The sequence below is a fragment of the Pungitius pungitius genome, chromosome 18 (assembly GCF_949316345.1).
Source record: "Pungitius pungitius chromosome 18, fPunPun2.1, whole genome shotgun sequence".
Taxonomy (NCBI): domain Eukaryota; kingdom Metazoa; phylum Chordata; class Actinopteri; order Perciformes; family Gasterosteidae; genus Pungitius; species Pungitius pungitius.
The window spans coordinates 5,162,400-5,180,895 of record NC_084917.1 but is presented as its reverse complement, the minus strand read 5'-3'; the positions used below and the strand labels follow the sequence as shown (position 1 = coordinate 5,180,895).

The window sequence follows — 18,496 nt, the reverse complement described above, 5'->3', positions numbered from 1 at the left end:
TATTGTACTTTCCTCCCTCTTGCACTTAAAAGTTAAATTCCATGTATGTCTAACATAAAATGGCAATAAACGTTTCCTGATTCCTGGAAGGAGACAAATCTTGAAGTGAAGGTATTTATTCATTTAATCATGGCCGCAGGCAGTCGCCAGGGACATTAATATTCCATAGTGAGTGTCAATTTAGAAAGATTTATTTGATTAATGGATCCACCCATTTTTTATTAGGTTGTGTTTTAATTAGTGTCATATAATTCAGAAAATAACTTTAAAAAAAACATAATTTAACAATAATTCTTTCATTGTGATTGATTTGGTCGTAAAATGGATATTAAGTTGCATTTTAATAAAAAAGACAAGTCTGAAATGTAATCTTGATAACCTTGAAAAGTATAAATCTCTTTATATAAATATTTCCTTCTTTCTCCATGAGTTCATTTGCTCTGTTTGTGTTGAGGATGCTACATACAGACGTGCAGCACAGTGCCTTCAGAAAGTATTCATTCTTGGTCTTTGTTCTCAAATAAATACCCCCCAAAAAATGTAATCTCAAAAAAATAGTCAAAATCTGTAATTTACTTTGCACTGATTTTCTCCATTTTTCATTGATCAAGTATTTGCCAACTTAATACATCCCCACAATCCTCTAAACCGTTACATGTCTGTGAATTCAGGGCATATTTTATGTCCTTCATCAGTCTGTGGGACTTTCCAAGTCTGAGGGGATTTTCCGAGTCGAATGCACACTCTTCATCTTATGGAACTTATACAGTTCGTTATGCAAAAACAGTAGTTCCAACGTGCCTCTTCGGCGCACAAGGGGAGTCCGATGACGCGGGTTCAGCGGAGGTTAGATGGGGGCATAAGTTCAGTTATGTTGCAGATGTGTACGTTAGTACGTTATTTTGTCCCTCAACAGAACAGAAGTCACATGACAGTGCTTCACCAATCACCTCTACATACAATACAAAGGTACACGGACCCTTCGCCTCTTATTATTATTTTTAAACTAAGATAGCCGAGTCAGTGCATTTCTGTGAATCGGCAGCTAATAAAGAGCTAAGAACTACGTGGAGCAATTCCCCCCCCCCCCCCCCCTCTAGCTCTTACCACGCGAGTATTAATAGCTGTGTCTGGGGCCGGAGGTACAGTCGCACAGTGATTATTTGGTATTACAAATGGGGACAGGTGGATGCATGTTGGGAGACAGACTCACAGACACAGACTCACCGACTCTCGAGTCGAGTAAATATAGCTGTGAATGTAAAGCTCAGGAATGTGACCAGGATAGTGCAGAAGCTGCTGCAGGATGGAGGGGGGGAGGGGGGGTGGGGGTCATTTTGCTGTATGGACACTTCAAAGGATCAATATGGTTTATTAAGCAGGACATTGAAGTGGGAAGCGTTGCTTTACCCAACCGGCCCCTGTCTCTTCTCTCTTTTACCGTCAAGCAGACTTTTCACAGTGCTTAAAATTAAAGACCAAATCCCAAAGTTGTGTTCTTACGATTCGTGAGTCACTGCAGTGAGTCTCTGAGTCTATACGCAAAGGGAGGAAATCAGCTCCCTGCTAATGCTGCAGACTAAAGATTAACTTTAAGCCCTTTCCGTATGTGCTTAATGTGGTATATTACACCAAGCAATGAACGAAAAATTAAGCAACCCGATAGAGCTCTCTGCAATCCTTTGAGGACTCTTTAGAGAGATCGAATGGACCTCCATAGAAAAAGAAAAAGTTCTCGTCTGCTATTATCGCTGCTCAGCACGCCGGTGTACTCACTACCCATTCCAACAACTTCATTCACATTCACCCTTCTTGACTTTTGAAAGGATGTACTTTCCACAGGCAGGGGGGAAAGTATCGGGCTTTTATTGGGCTTAACAGACAACGGCAAAAATATATTATAGGGCCAGTTTAGAATAAAATACAGAAAGGTATGAGAGAAAAAGATTTAAGTGAATGAGTCAATGATCAAATCCATCCTCCTCAAAGGACTGCTGAAGTAAATGATGCTGCAGATAAATGCTGGAATCATCATGGTTTTGCGATTTCTATGTAGAATGCGGATATTATTTATCTATAATCTTTTGTAAAAATGTAAGTTTTCTCATTCATTCAGGTTTTCCTGTTAGTTATTTTCTGTCCACTGCATGTCAAATCGACGTAGTCCTTAAAAGATCTCAACTCCGTGCTTTGTCTTTTTCTTTCTTCATCCACCGCTGATCCTCTCGCTCTGTTACACGTTCTTTCTTTACGCCAGCGCCTTTCATTTCCTTTAATTAACTCAGTCAACAGCACCAGCATCCTCTCCAGTGCACACAGCACGTCATGTGCTCAGCCATGTGTGTGTGCGTGTGTGTGTGTGTGCATGTGTGTGTAGCCTCCAGCTTTGCTCCTATGCAGCCTTTCACCATTTTTCACTTGAGCACTCAGGACTGATATTTCTGTTCTGTTGTGGTTCAGCAGATATCTGGTGTTTGTGCAGTGGATGTACACACGTTTAGGAAGAAAACCCTGTTGAGATGACACAAGTTTGGATTAAATGATTAACTTTGTTCAGTATAATTCGTCATTAAGTTAAAGAGGGCGATGTGGAGTGTAAACCATCAGGAAAGTCATTGTTGCTTTTAGTTTGAACATCACTGTGGGAATAGTACGTCTCCACATTACAGCTGGAAAAAAAGAGGAAAGTCAACAGATGATGTTTGTACATTTTATTCATTGATGAAAAATATCTTTTTTATATCTATTTTTTTCCGGGTTTGTTTTCCCGGTGTTGTGCATTTTCACAGTTTTTAAATATTTGCCAGAACTGACCCATTTTCAAGTATTGGTATAAAAGTCAAAGCTAATCAAAAGCACACAAACTGCTTTAACTTATTCAGGGCTGGATTCCCATAAAACAAACTAAACAAAATGAGAAACGTACAAAGTCACTCATTTCATCTTCTGTGCTACATTTAGGGTTATATTTTAACCACGTGGACTGTGTGGATTTTATTTTTAAAGGAAAAACAGCAGGACTGACTTTTGTCATATTCACTGAGATAATAACTAAAAGTCAGGGAAACGAAGGCAGGCGATCCCGAGTGTAAACTTGAGACGTCTTATTGGTTTGAATAGAGGGATGTTCATTCACCGATGTTCACCCACAACACAACAATGACGAGCGAAGGTAGCGGCCCTCCCTTTCGTCCACTTGGCTCAGCCCCACGAAGCAGAAAACAAGCGTCCACGTGGCTGCATTCTGCTCAAAAATGCACAGTGCATTTGAAAAAAAAAAAACCCAACTGGAAACAGGTCTGTTATTAAATGCCAAGAGTTCATGAGAAACAGTGACCTACTGCATAGTTTTGGCTTTGTCCAATTTTGGCACCTTTGGCAGAGGGCCAGTACAGCAAACAATGTGCCCCCCCCCCCCCCCCCCCCCGTTAGCTAATAAAGCACGTAAAGCATTTAAGTTCTTCTATGGAACATAAAATCATGAACACATACTAACGGATTCACACACACAGAAGACAATTTGCCCTTATTCTACAATACGTGCTGTTCATAGTTGAACTCGATGAGCTCAATACTTCCTTTTCGTGTTCACATTAAAGTGTCCCTTCCTGATTAATTGGTGCATATGGCTTTGTAGCATGTGCATGTGTTCAGACGCTCCACGTGCTGCAGGGCCGCTGAACAAGTTCTCACTGCCGCGACTGTACTGCCGCGACAATCAGATACCACGCCGGTGCCTGCTCCTTTGCCCCCCCGGGTGTTTGTGTGTGTCTGTGTGTCTGTGTGCGTGCTCTGTCCCTGATTTGTGACAAGGACGTAACCTTTCATGCGCAGTGTGTGTGTGTGTGTGTGTAAGAGAGAGAGAATCATGACTCAACAACAGCAGAAGCACAACAGTGGAAGTCCTCATCCCGCCTAAGTCCCTCAAATGAGATTTAACGCACACACACACACACACACACACACACACACACACACGTGCGTGTTGCGAGTGCGGGAAACATCTGCGTGTCGCGGTTTAATTACATTACATGTAGTCCAGCTCAAGTGGGGGAAGATAGTAGTACTACGTCGGGTGAAGGGTCGTGGAGTTTATAACACAAACCACAAATTGAAATAACTCGTGGTTGACATCCAAGTTGGGTTTAGTAAATGTCAATGTTATTTTAGGCTGGCTGTAATGACCAAATAGATTTCATTCGTCGTCACCGCCGGCTCCACTGTGAGCGGTACATTTTCGGGCTTTGACAGCGCGCCCTCGCGCAAACACTTTGACCCTGACCTTTGTGCTGTTTGACCTCACTTTAAACCTCCGCCGCGGCTCAGGCCCGGGCCAATGCGCTGCGTGACACCGGCCTGGCACAGCTCAGCCCATCTAGGGCGTGCAACTGTGTCACTGCAGATCTAATTATGACAGCAGTCACCCAATAGCCTCTTCCATCTTTTCTCACCGGGACCCGGGCCCGGAGCGAAACCAGCCGGCTAGCAGAGCGTTAGCTTAGCATTAGGCATGGATACACACAGTTTTCCCAGTCTTCCCGTGTCTTCGCTCGCCTTATGAGTTCATTCACAAAAAAAAAAAAAGAATTAGTTTTGTACAGGACGTCCTAAAGGACACAAATAAATGCTGCCTGAACCGTTTGAGGGGTAAGTCCTTTCTTGCCGTCGCTGGTACACAGAAATAGCAGCATCTTGCTGATCTTTGTGAAATTGAAAAGCGGGTAAGACTTGCACGTAAACTATTTCTTTGGTTGGAGGCAAAACGCAGGAACTGTGGGAGAGCAGTGAGCTCGCGAGATGTTTGTAACATCTGAAAGTGAAAAACTCATTAACAGATTCTAAAGGATTTTGTGTTCATAAATAATGTATTTTCCATTTTTTCCCCCCATGATGCCAAAATCAGCCTCTCACTCTTTCGTTTTTAAGAGTTTGCAGCTGAAGCAATTCTCAAAGATGAACAGCCCCAACAGGCCTCCTTTTCATTTAATGTTGCGATTTAGCTGACCAGGGCTGTTTGTGTGTGCGCGTTTGTGCCTTACTGGCGGTGAAATAAAGGGAGGCAAACCCCCCCCTCACATTTCCGCAACGAGAGCAGCGCCTGGCAGAGGCCGAGAAGTGGGTCGACCACATGCCAGCCGAGCAGTCGAGATCAAACTCGCATGCTTCCTGCTCTGCTCGGAGAAGAAGCACTCCGGGCGTCAGCGAAGGTTACAGATGACTGAAGATGAGGGACAGTTCGCAACGGGAGACGTGTTTTGATTCGACACCACTGAACGAGCAGTGGTGTTAATAATTCAAACAAAGGCAACGATTGCAAAATTTTAAAAAAAGTGTACAAGAAACCTCCACGACGTTCCCGCTGTTTTTCGAGTCCCCAGTTTGCTTCTCTTTGTCTGCTCCGCGGGCTTATGAGTCCAAGTATTGACTGTTCGACGTGAGCATCGAGCGCCCGGTCGCTCGGCTGTGGCTCGACGGGGGCCGGATGCGACGAGGAGGGAAGTGAAAACGAGGGGGGGGGGGGGCCCCCTCAGATGGGGTGAAAACACAGCCCAGGAAGACAGGTGTTGCGGTGTTAAAAAGGGCAAACGCCTTACAAACAGGATAAAGTGAACGGAACGGGGTTAGCTGAGGAGTGCCGTGGAGTACTTTGTGCACGCGTTTGCTAATTGCACGTTACCGTGCCGAGGGATATTGACGAGGGTTGGCTTTACTGGTGTCCTCTGTGTCGGCACAGAGCATCGCTCCCGTTGCATAATGCACTTGAAACACAACGTGGTTAGTGTGGTTGCGTAACCGTGTCCACGCGTGGAGCTGGTTGTATACATCCGTCGCGTGAAAGCCCTCAGACCCGGGTCTTCTTCTGTGGTGTCGTCGCTATTCAAGACCCAGACGTTGCAGCACCGACGCGTCCGGAAGAGACTGGTTTGCGATTGAGCAAAATACTGCATTGCACTGTGTTTAAGGCTAGAAAAGTTTGCAATGAAAAGCAATGTAAACTTAAGGCAGCGTGGATTGAATGTGTTGCATGTTTTTTTTTAAAGTCCTAAAAGCTAGTATGTCAACCAATGCAACAAAACATATAAGTTAAATAAAGTTATGTAAATACTTAAATCCACCCACACTCACAAACCCTCATGTCACTTGGCCCAAAGCAGCCCAAATATAACACTGAAATAAAAAATAAAAAAACACAAAATAAATTATTTTGTTTTCTCATTTTTGCAATGATTTCATTTAGCACAGTGCGCCCCGACCCGGTTTCAAGGTAGAATGGTTGCAGTTTGTTCACTCCGGTTTCAAAAGTGTGTTCGAGCCCCCCCGGCCCTCCCACCTCAGAACAACAGCTGTTTTTTTCTTCTTCTTAGAAGTGGTTTTGTTTGTTGGTTTTCTCTTTCTTTTGTACAAAAGAGAAGAATATAGAGGCCACAAAAAAAAAAGGAGGCAAAGGGGGTTAAAGCAGTGAGAGCTGGTGACGAGCGGAAAACAAAACAAAGAGAAGAAATAAGAGACGATACGATCAAAGGTATCCAAGGCCAGTCCGGTCGAAGCGGGGTCAGTATTTGGGTGGGATGACCACCACGGGGTCGCCGCTCTTTGGCCGCCACATCAGCACTTGGGCGTCGTTGGCGTTGGGCTTGACCATGGCGTTGGAGGCGATGGGCTCGTTCCTGCCCAGGACCCGCGGCTGCTCCTGGGCGACGGGCTCGTCCAGCGCCGCCCTGCGGCCCAGGGGCCTCTCCGGGTCCACCCGGATGTGAAGCCGCATCCTCCAGCGGATCGTCTGCAGCACCAGCGTCTCGGAGGTGGCCTGGTTGATGGCCACCAGCCACGTGGTGAAGCTCTGGTCGCGGCGGATGCCGCTGAGCTGAGGCACGTTGCTGTCGCTGACGGGCACGCCCCAGGTCACGCTGGGGTAGAAGTTGTCGTTCATGCTGACGGTGAACTTGCTGTCCTTCTTGGTGGGGCCCACCACCGTGCACGTCTCCGTCGTGTTGCCGTACCACGGGTAGTTCACCCCGTCCGAGTCGCTGATGGCCTGGATTTTGCCGTCGCGCAGGTCGGGGAGCTCCCAGCTCGACCTGGAGGTTGAAAGTCACACATGACGATTGGCCCACAAATTAAGGAAATTTGCAGTTTCTTAAAAATGGGGTCCTCCCTTGTCTATCGGCTATGATAACTGACGGGACAAAAGGACACAAGCAAACGACAATCAATCTGTTTTTTTAACGAGCATTTGTAAAATGTAGAATATGGATTTAACTATAAATAAACAAGTGCAGGAAATTGTAAAACGACATCAAAGTTTAAAAGTGTTAGTTTGATAAAGATGACTTAAATCCGATGCCATCATTTCTGTTATTGATATGAATCATGGCCAAAAAGTATAAAAACAAACCCACGTTTTATTTTTATCTCACTCTAAAGGATAATAAACCAGACCAAAGGTGTATTTGCATTTTTTTTAAACTCTCAAGTCCAATCCAATAGAAGATAATTTGCATCTTAATAGTGTGATAAGTCTTTTTTAAGAATGCATGAGTAAAAATACTGTGACCCACACAGCAGGCGGCACTGAACGACTCGAGTGACCTTGCACCCCTGGTCGGCCCGTCGGTGCTTTTTCTGCCCCCCCCCCCCCCCCAGCAGGTCTAAGATTACCTTTCACTCTGTGAAGACTAAGGTCAGCAGGAGAGACGGTGTGATCACCCTCCACAAGACTTCGTGCCTGCATTGGCCCTGTCTCGCATTCATGCATTCACCCAGGGGGTGAGATTAGCATGTCGCGCATTATAACAACTGGCCCCCGTGTGTGTGTGTGTGTGTTTGTGTGTGCACATGCGTACAGTTCTGTTCTGAAAAAAAAAAAATCCCTTAATCCTCTTCACTGACGCCTCCAAAACAACTTGCAGTAATTCTCCATTTTGTCAGGACTTTAACAGTGAGCGGACCAGGCAGAGCCGACTGCACTTTAATCATGAGGGGTGAAAGCGTTGTGGCTGACTTCCTGTTTTTTTTTTTTTTTCTTCACTGCCTGCTTTGTCATGGCGAAATGCTCTGACACGAGTGCTGTGACAGAACCGCGAGGAAGTTGAAAATACATTCACTTAAAAAAAAAAACGGCACTGCACATATTGTGACCATGTCAGTCATTGCAAATGTTGCAGGCACCGTAACTCCTGCAGCTTCCAGGGCCAACTTGCAAACATGTGAATTGGGATTTGAAAAAAATGTCCATACAGCCACAGATTGAGTGAGGTACAACAACCTGAGCACCACAGGATGGGACTGAGAGTGCGTAAGAACCAGTGAGCTTACATATAAAGGGTTTTAGGCAGATTTGAGGTTTGGCTACAAATATTGTGGTTGGAATACTGAGCTAAATTATTGGCCGGACTAAATGAGGCATCAAAGATGCAATTATATAAAATATATACCTCTTGTCTAAGATAAATTTTACGTCAAATCATTGAGAAACCCTGTAGCCATTGAGCAACATGTAAACTCAGCTCATTTCCTGTCTTAGATTCTTACTCCTCGCTTTTTTACTTTCACTTCTGCCTCGGCTCCTATTTTTGGCATCCGTAAGGGTCTTTTTTAAGGCGACACAAAACATGGTGAACACACGCCTGTTGAGGAACGCGCGCGTCGTGCTCCGCTATACAGAAACAGTACCACAGTGAAGCCATTCTAAGAGGGGCTGGGAACCGCAAAACCCCGAGGCAGGAGAGATGATGATGAACGTGTCCAGAATTCAGAGCAGATGGTCCAAAAGCCAACAGAGAAATCATCCACGTTACCGTCTTCGGGCCGCTCTGTTCAATGACAGCACGCCGAGGCTTTACCGCCATCAAAGGAACTACTTAGTATGAGAGACTCGTCTGCTGGCGTCTTAAGAGCTGCTTCAAAAATTAACATCAAGATACAAGTGGCTTTGGTTTGGTTGTGAGCTTTGACAACTTCACTGCTGGGCAACACGTTACACAGGAAGTACATTTCCGATGCCATCGTGGGGTGGATCGTAGACGTCGGTGGCTTCCTGCTTCTGATCTTTGTCCATGTGGGTTGTCTGTGTTTATCATTGCACTGACATTATTTTGTGTGGTTGATTTCCTGCTCTTTGAGCTTTTTGAAAGTGACTGAAAAATGCTTCTAAGAAAATGTCATTCAACCTCAAGCTCTTGAGTTATTGTGTCCATGTAGCCTACAGAGCAGGACTTTTCAAATGTGTTGATGTTCCCGGTACACAAACAAAAAAATAACCTGACAAAAGAGCCCGGCTCTTTGAGATAAAAGAGTAAATATTAGGACTTTCTGTCTCCCTCAGACACACAAGCTCATAGACTTGTCGGACTAAACCGTGTTTGGGGTGTTGGGGAGGGAACTTTGTCTCTAATCTTAGACACGCAGCTGCACTGTCTACAGATAAAGCACATTCTGGTACATGTTGGCTTATGGTTGCCCACTACATAGGACATAAGAATGCTACATTTGTAACATTTTTTTTTTTTTTGTTGAAGTAGAAAGAACGAGAATGAGAAGAAAAAGAAAATCACATTATGTGTGCCATGGGCATCTCTTTCATGAAGCTTATTTTACCTGTGTTTGTCACGGCTGGTGCAAGATAACGGTGTATTGACGGAGGGGAAGGATCTGGAAGGTCGAAGCAATTATTTTCCATCCCAAACGCTGCTCTCCTATCTGACAGGTTTTTGAAGTATGCCCTGCAGGCCCGCAGCCACGAGCCACATACCCAAGATAGCCGGTTCCCCTTTACAGTTACAGACAGTTCAATCCTTTTTACTTTGTCATAAATGTTTGCCTCATCTCTCTGAATACAGGTATGAATGTGTAATATTTGGACGGCCCGGCGTGACGCTGGCGTTCCGCTGGGCCGCTCTGATGCAACCATACACGAGTATTTCCCTTGAACCATGCGTTTACAATGATGTTTAATAAGATAAGGGGAAAGCCAACACACTTACACCGACTATTTCTTTGGCCATAAGTTCTTCGTGTGCTTGATTTCATTCATAACTGTGTATAAATGATCTGTTGAAAGGATTTGCAGACTGTTAATGATAATAGAATTATCGTTTTAATCAATAGTACGGTGAATACGAGTATGCTGTCCTTGGATCAGAGAGGTTTTGATCAAAATAATTGGACATTGTGTGAAACAAACAATTAAACTAATTAATAGAAGAAGAGGGACTTCAGTTTTGTGGAAGTGGTGTCAGTTGCAGCAAATGAACCTATACTTAATTCCCCAGTTGTATCCTGATGATGATACTCACATCCCTTTGTTTCCATACGTATTGTAGAACTCCATGTGGTTACAGGCTTGAATCCAGCCTACGGTCCACGTCTCCTTGCCGGCTACAGGCGGGACAAGGACCCGGGCGTTAGCTCGGAAGTGCGGCGTCCGGTAGCGCAGGACCACGCTGGATGACTCGTCGATGCTGGTGGGGTTAGGGTCGATGGAAGTGTTCACCTCCAGGACGATGATACTGTCTCGGAAACTCTTGGGCTTACACCTGATGCTCTGGATGCAGCCCATTGCATTAAATAGCAACACAACTCACAACAACGTCCAGAGGGTCTGGAGAAGAAGAAAGATGCAGGGAAACAGCAGGAGAATCACCGCGGGTGGATCCACACCATGTTTTCCAGAAAAAGCTCACCAAATTAAAAAGTGTATTCAAAGCCATGCAAACTACATTGAGACAAGAAAGTGAGGAGAGGCCGCTTGATTTCTGGTGCTTCATCAAACAAGTGCACGTACGATTACTTTTCTTTATGTTTTCATACTGTTACAAGCCATCGCTTTCTTATCACACAAGGACTTTGCATTTTTTTTGGTGGTGAAATGCAACCATTGGAAAGGCGCACGTGAAAGGTTCAGGTTAATTATGGCGGCTAAATAATTAACAATTACTGCTAATGTTACATCTGGGCGTCGTGTTCTCTTTTGTGTGATTATTTCATGTCATTACCAGCTGCTTGCTGGGACCGGACTATTCACGTGCTAACTAATGCTCTCTGTCCAGCTGGTGGCACAAATATAATTTTTTTTAAAAGCGTGCGCTGGACAGTGCACGCGAGGTTACAAACGACTAGCGGCCGCTTCGAGGTGACGCTCATATTCTGTTATGCAGCCTTATGTCCATTTTTAATCCGCGATAGCCTCAATTCCTCGCAATAAAAAAAAAAGTGTGATTCAACGATTTAAGCGCGTCACACTGAAACGATTATATACATGTAATACACGTGCGTTCGCGGGAATTTACGGTCTGTTTTCGAGGTGACAAAAACAGCATGCAAAAAGAATACAAAAACAAAAAGTCTACCTATAAAACAGTGCACTGGGCAGTCTCCAGTGTCCGTAGCAAGGCGAAATCCTGGAGAAATCCAGAGTGAACGGCGCGGCACGCACAGTTCTTCGGTCCGAGAGGTAATTCCGTTATCTCCTCCACATCGGCTCCCGTTAGTTACAGCCGCAAATCATTCCCCCGTCCCACGGGGAGAGGTTGCATCTCCACAAGCATTTGGAATCTATAGTCGAGTCTCGGAAGAAGCACCGCAACGTCCAAAGGACACCGCCGGGTCAACTTTGGCACCCATTTGACTGGATCCATTCTTGTTTAAAAAAGAAAAGAAGAAAAAAAAGAAAACAGCCTATGAAGCCTTCGGAAGGGGACAAAGATTCCCGCTGTCCCATAGTTCCACCGAGCCGGCGGTCGCAGCCCTGTCCCGGGCGGGATGCAGTTCAGCCCGAATTCCTGCACAAGCTGTCATTTCTCCGCGCTGGTCCCATCGCCGCCTCGGCAGGTTCACCTCGCTACGTATTGGTCTGCTTCGGCTGCCCGTGAAGCAGCTTTATAAGTGTCTATGACGCGACACTTCCGCTCCGGGTTGTAGGCATGCCGGGAAACGTAGGCCACACGCATAAGCACGTTGTAATAATAGTAAAACTGATAATCTATTCTGATTAAGTCTAATTGTTTCTTCTTCTTTTTTATACCGGCTTGATCACATTCATAAAATAACTAACTCGGAGATAAATTAATAACAATGTTAACATGCGCCTTTATGTATTATACTTGTAAATATGTGTTCACTCCTATCAAAACACACGTTTATTTTGGCATCCCGACCGGGTTGCTCCTCTGCCCGACCAGCCTGTCTGTTTAAGCACCTTGGAGAACTCCGCTCCACGGCAGAGAGGGAGAGCGCGCTGCGGAGGTGGGATCGCGTTTGTGCGTAAACTACGTCAAATGCGCACGGAAGCACCGAATGCCGCACCGTGGAACGGGCTGGCTCGCCTTCGCCCTCTTTGTTTGGATGATGTTGATCTGACTGTTAACCGTTTCGGGGTTGCCCTCGCTGCCGGGCTATCACAGGTGTTTCGGAGGCGGATTTTGGAGTGATGCACTGCGCTTCGCGTTCACCCTTCGCTCGGTAAGACGACACCCCGTATTGCGTCTCTTTCTCGCACATTTTCCCTTCGCCCAGCTTGTTTTTGTTGTCAGCGATCCAGGCACCTGTTTGCCGTGCGGTTGTGCCATGCTTCGGCGTAACGAGACGCTAATGTTGTTATTTTATCTCCATGCTGTAGATCGGGTTTCGCTGGATTGGCCGATGTGAATGCCATTCAATAGACTCTACCACCGTGCACGGATTGCGGTATAAACAGCATGGCCATCGCACATTCCAGTGGCTCTAAATATATCTATTAAGGCCACAACAGGGGGGAGGACTTGTGTAGGGGCACGACGGGGAAGGGGGGGGGGGTATCCTGGGACGTACTGCCGTGGTGAACTCGCACCACTCGAATTATCTTCCGGGAGATTGACCGTCTGGGCTGTTGTCGCGTCCCGCAGAGGAGGAGAACTTGGCCCGATCCACACCATGCCCTCCGGGTACAACGTGAGAGCCAGGGCGCGGGAGAGAAACAGCGTCCTGAGCAGACCCGAGTTCGTGTCCCTGAACCAGCCTCTCCGCGGCGGCGGCGGCAACGGCGGTAACGGCGGCGGAGGCGTCCCCGCCGAGAGCCGCGGCGGCGCCAGGCGACCCGCTCCGATCAAGCACCAAACGAGCCAGCCGGGCGAAGAGCCCGCCGACGGCGGCAGCAAGATGCCGGAGGAAGACTGCATGCAGCTGAACCCTTCCTTCAAGGGGATAGCGATGAGCTCCCTCCTCGCCATTGACATATGCCTGTCCAAGCGCATGGGCGTGTGCGCCCACACCTCCTCCTCCTGGGGCGGGTGCCGCTCCATGGTGTCCATGCTGGCGCTCACGGGGCACGGCATCACGTGGATCATTGGCACCATAGTGTGTCTCGCGAGGAGTAACACTCTGGCGGGGCAAGAGGTGCTGGTCAACCTGCTGCTTGGTAAATGCCCCACCACACTCACCCACGTGGCTTCTCCAAAACGCCAGTGGCAGTTTGTTACCCAGAATGCCCTGCACGGTCACTAGAATGGCAGGGGCTCAGGGCCTTTATTCAAGGCAACATCATAGACATTTTACTTATAACTGACCTATTAGTGCTTTACTAGGTATTAAAGAATGATTTACAATCAAGCCATTCGCTAAATCGTATATAAGGCATGAGCTGTGTTAATAATTTCTCTGATTGACACATAATATACTTTGTGCCGATTGCCCCCCAGCAACAGAGAAAAGAAGAAATTCAGCAAATTGCTACTTCGTAAAAGAACCAGACAGAATGTCAAGATTTTTCCCTTTAGTTCTGTAAAGGCCATATATGATGTATTAAAGGGGAGGGCGGGTACAAGATACAAGTTCTTATTATAAATCACACCGTCCCAATATGTGCTGCAACCACCGATCCCATTCATAAAGTACCAACTCAAAAGGATAAATCGATCCAAAGGTAATGGAATTGTCTTTGCCTTTGCATCCAATTGCATGGTGGTTCATGGTATTATATACCATCTCCATCTGCTTCATCGTTTCAGATGAAATCAAATGTTTCAGATTAATTGTGCAACCTATGTGTGTGCACACGCACACTTGCGCTGTCTGTGCCCAAACAGGTTATTGACAAAAAAGCAGTATAAATCTCCTTCCTTTGGCTGCGTTAAAGTCTGATCAGCCATCACTGTATAAACTGCAATGCACAGCTATTGATGACAGTGACAAACAGAAATGACATCGCACAGCTGTGGTATTGTATTCAGTATCCATTAGGCCAGATGGAACCGATAGCATTATGTTTCCAATGGCTTATACCCGTGTGCTGTTCATGCAATCCAGCAATAGTTAGAACAGCTAACAAACACTTTTTATTAACCAATGGATCACACAAACTCTTGTATGTGAAAGGACACACTGATTTCGGATCACTCACACGTTTGTCACCAGCTCATTTTGGACCACAGTAGGCAACTTTCTTCAGGGAAAATGCCATAAAACTGTTGATGGAGCCAACTAACTATACGGCCACCAGAGAGACAGATTATTGGCACAGGAGTTGGTGGGCACCAGAACAAAACACAAAAGAGACTGAATTGACTTTTATCATGAAGACAGAAAGAAGACTCCGAATGAGTGACAATGTTGCTCCATATGTGCCGGAAGTATAAATACACGTGCACACACAGGCGTTCACCGCGGTGACCTTTGAGACGCTAATACGCCGGTGTTGTGTTGACAGCTTTTCCCCTTGCTCTCATGTGCCATCTTGGTAAAGCCAAAACAATTTACAAAGTAAATTTAAAAAACGAAATGCCTTTAAAAAAGGGTCTGGTATTTGTAAATGATTTTGTAGCCAGAACAAGTCTATTAGAGTTAGAGAAAGACCTGTAGTTCAGCTCCTCTTTCATCATAGTGCTTGATCAACTGTGTGGGGCTGCTTCAAAAGACGTTACGACACTGTGCTGATCGTAGCCAAGAACACTGGAGAACTTCCTCAAAGTCATGTTCCTACTACGAGGTATCAGTCAGTCGAAGGGCACCATAAACAAGCTGGAACCTACAGCTCATGAGATCCATTGCCGTGCACCTCACTAGCCTGAGGAACTGAAAATACAAGTTTAGATCATTGGCCGTGTATGGGACAGCCAGTGGATGACTGGAAAGAGAATTAGGCCAGCATAACCCATTTATCATACGACTGACAGTTATTTAGCGCGCGGCTGGTCGAGTGGGTATAAAGATGGCGGACTGGAACAGAAGTCCAACTTGGTAGGGATATTTTTGGGAGTGCCATGGAGCTATAAAAGGGCACCTGTGAATGCCCGGTATGCGAACGGCATTGTATGCCTTATTGGTTATTCTTGGTTACAAAGATACCCGTTTACATGAGCTGTTTTTTGTCACCGTTTGAAGACGTTTGTTAAAATACACTCTCATCACAACTCTTCTCTCCGGCATTATCAAAAGCTAAGAGTCTTAATCTTTCACCAGTGGAATAGTCAGATGAATGGTTTCTTGTATAATAACTCACTCCCTCCCCCCCCCCCCCACGTAGCGCTCGTTGTTGACGTCCTGACGGTGGCTGGAATCCAGAGGCTGGTGAAGCGCAGAGGACCCTGGGAGATGACGCCGGGCTTCTTGGACTGCATCGCGATGGACATCTACTCCTTCCCCGCCGCTCACGCCAGCCGGGCCGCCATGGTCTCCAAGTTCCTGCTGTCTCACCTGGTGCTGGCGGTGCCGCTCCGCATCCTGCTGGTGCTCTGGGCCCTGCTGGTGGGCATGTCCCGGGTGCTGCTGGGGAAGCACCACCTGACCGATATGGTGTGTGGCTTCGCGCTGGGCTTTCTCCACTTTAGCCTGATGGAGACGGCGTGGCTCTCGTCGAGCACCTGTCAGAATCTTATTTCCATCAGCACGCTCAGCTGGAGCCCCTTTTTCTGAGCTTTTCATACACGGCTGCGCTAACACAAAAGGCTCATTTGATACACTAACCTCACAACGTCGAGGACCTAGGTCTGATGGGGTTATTTTTGTAAGGTTTGTAAGGTTTTGAAGTTCTGATCGCAAGGTGTGAACAGGCAGAGACATTCATATTTAGGAATCAGAGGCTGGCTTGCATGGAAGTCCTAGTAGCTTCAATGATACCTGCTAAAACACAAAACTACTGCTCCCTAACATCAGTCAGGTACTAATTATGAAAGGAGAATGAAGACATCTGCAAACTCACAATGATTTGGTGATAATATATACGTAGGATCTTTGAAGATCTCCTTTGTTGTTTTGTTTCAATTAGGGACTGTAATGCAGTAATAAAGCTGGTAGCATTCATCAATAACTTGAAACCATTTCTATTCTGCAAATGATCTTCCTCTTTGACACCTTTCTTTATTTGACTTCCCTTCTAACTTCTTCCTCTTTCTCATTTGTTTTGAATATTCATGTTTTTCGGAATAGTGATGTAAACTACGATGGACACTGAACAGTTTGGTCTTCGGTTACATGAATGAAGCACTAAAGAGTATGAAATGACAGTTGTCTGGATAATCCAGATTGTTCCCTTTTCGGCATGGCTATTATCTTTGTATATTTCTGATGGGATTCTGTTCTCCTTGTTTGTCAAACATGAACCTATTTTGATATATTACTGGTTACTCAGATCCCCATAATGTCCCAGTAATGCTTTTGTGAGTCTGATGTTGTTTTCGTGGCACCTATTTCCTCTTGTTCATTTCAGGCTGCTGCAGTCTGCACATCAGCCAAACAGATGCTTATGTATGGTCAATGATGCTGCTTCTGTGCCCCACAAAACCACTGAAGCGTGTGTGAGTGTGGGTGAACGCATGCATGAATATTGACATACGAGGTATCAGTATCTGTTCAGTTTTGAACAGAATGTTTTTTTATGGACCTTTGGATGAAACTTGCTGTTTTTTGTTGCAAACTTGTTTTGTGGTTTGATGTGTAAATATATTATTTTTTTCTCCTACTTTAGCTTGCGTAGTCCTGTACAGAGATCTGTTTTTTTCCAGCATCAATAAAATGAGGCTGGCTGTGTGTAAAACATTGAAGCCTTTGTGGTTGTTATTATTTTTACACAACAAGACAATACACTTTTTGTTGGATTTTAAGTCCATTTAAATGGTGAATGATGTGGAGGTGTGTGGGGTCGTTGCACAGCAGTTATAATCTACAATACGAGGTTTTGCAAAGGCCTTTTATCAAAATCTGCATATATGATCACATGGGGCACAACATCACATATCACATAGTGCACAACATATCATTATGCTCTTTCTGGCTATAGTAGACAAAAGGGGAAATGATAAAACTGCAAAATACGTGTTGCACAAAAAAGAAGGAAATGGGACATGTTAAATCAATTACATCCTTGCATCTCATTCAAAAACAGTAATCTTTTACATCCCAGCACAAAAAGTAACCTTGACTGAGAGAGAAAACTATCATTATTGATGCAACAATATTTCTGAGTTCCTTTAAGTCTGTGTGTCTTCACCACCTTCGATGGTGGTTTCCTGTCACGCAACTCTTAAACAGACAGTGTGCTCTGAAACAGTGCAGCTCGCAGGAACAGAAACTGCTTAGAAAACTCTCAAGCAGAGTCAGAGGGGAAAAGAAACTCCGCACTCAGAGGTCTGTGTGCGCGTTGGTTCAGCATCCGGACAAAGTTTCCACGAAAACACATTCTTTTTGAAAATGTGGCGCAGAGACTTACAGAATGAAAGTGACGGTTTCAGAGCTTCAGCAGCCTAACTTGACCATATGGTTTATGAGGGCTCTCTCCCCGCGGTTCCTCTCTGCTGTTGTGTCGTGACCGCAGATTAATCCTCGAAGGATGTCATAAAGCAAACGTGTGGAGGTCAGTGGTTTGTCCTCCAGGTTTCCTATTGTCACCAAATGTGTGCAACAACACTCAGTTTCAGCACCTTTATGGTGTGGTCAAAATATTAATGTATTATGTCCATCTTTATGCTCATGATATCATTTTTACATTGTTGTGCAATCATTGTTGTGCAATCACTTTTGAAAAAAAAAATCTCTAAATTAGAACCCATCCCAGTAGGTTTGCTTAGTTTTCCTGTAAAATCAAGGCCTCTACACCCCTGCATAGCATGTACCCGAAACGATTCTGTGGATGGGAGCTGATAATGCCTGCAGGTGTCATAATCTGAGAAAACGTTACACTTCCAAGGTGTCAAAGGTCACCGACCTCCCCATTGTAAGCACCACAGACTAATATTATCGGTAATTAGTAGTCTGCAAAATAGCTGCATACAAAACTTTATGAGCTTACAAAAAATGCTTTGAGTTGAGTTTATTGTGTTGCACTAGAAACATGTGACTAGAATTTGTGCCATTTCATCATCTTTTGTCAATTTCCAGTCAATGCAATGTGACTTTTGTTAATTATTTGCAAGACCAACATCATTATTCAGAGATGTATATTAATGATTAAAAGCAAAAAGTGCTGGTGGATCAGAAGGAGATATTTTCAGCCACTTAAAAGGAAGGTTGATTGAGTCTAAGACAAGTG

The 18,496-nt window shown here is 45.2% G+C and overlaps 2 protein-coding genes across 3 annotated transcripts; one reads left to right on the top strand and one right to left on the bottom strand.

The window, feature by feature from the left end:
- Positions 1 to 2,696: 2,696 nt before the first annotated feature.
- fam78ab (family with sequence similarity 78 member Ab) lies at positions 2,697 to 11,840 on the bottom strand. 2 transcript variants are annotated; one of them, XM_037484935.2, is made up of 3 exons: positions 11,349 to 11,840; positions 10,296 to 10,600; positions 2,697 to 7,079 (listed from the first exon to the last, which is right to left on the bottom strand). In XM_037484935.2, exons 2-3 carry the CDS (start codon positions 10,556 to 10,558, stop codon positions 6,554 to 6,556), a joined length of 789 nt encoding a protein of 262 aa, XP_037340832.1. In that variant the 5' UTR covers positions 10,559 to 10,600; positions 11,349 to 11,840; the 3' UTR covers positions 2,697 to 6,553. The 2 variants fall into 2 exon arrangements, with proteins under 2 accessions (XP_037340832.1, XP_037340830.1); XM_037484933.2 differs by having other exon boundaries at positions 10,296 to 11,840.
- Positions 11,840 to 17,012, top strand: LOC119226712 (inactive phospholipid phosphatase 7). The gene is made up of 3 exons (XM_062558801.1): positions 11,840 to 12,459; positions 12,617 to 13,393; positions 15,497 to 17,012. The coding sequence occupies exons 2-3, from the start codon at positions 12,910 to 12,912 to the stop codon at positions 15,883 to 15,885; spliced, it is 873 nt and encodes a 290-aa protein (XP_062414785.1). The 5' UTR covers positions 11,840 to 12,459; positions 12,617 to 12,909; the 3' UTR covers positions 15,886 to 17,012.
- Positions 17,013 to 18,496: the final 1,484 nt, after the last annotated feature.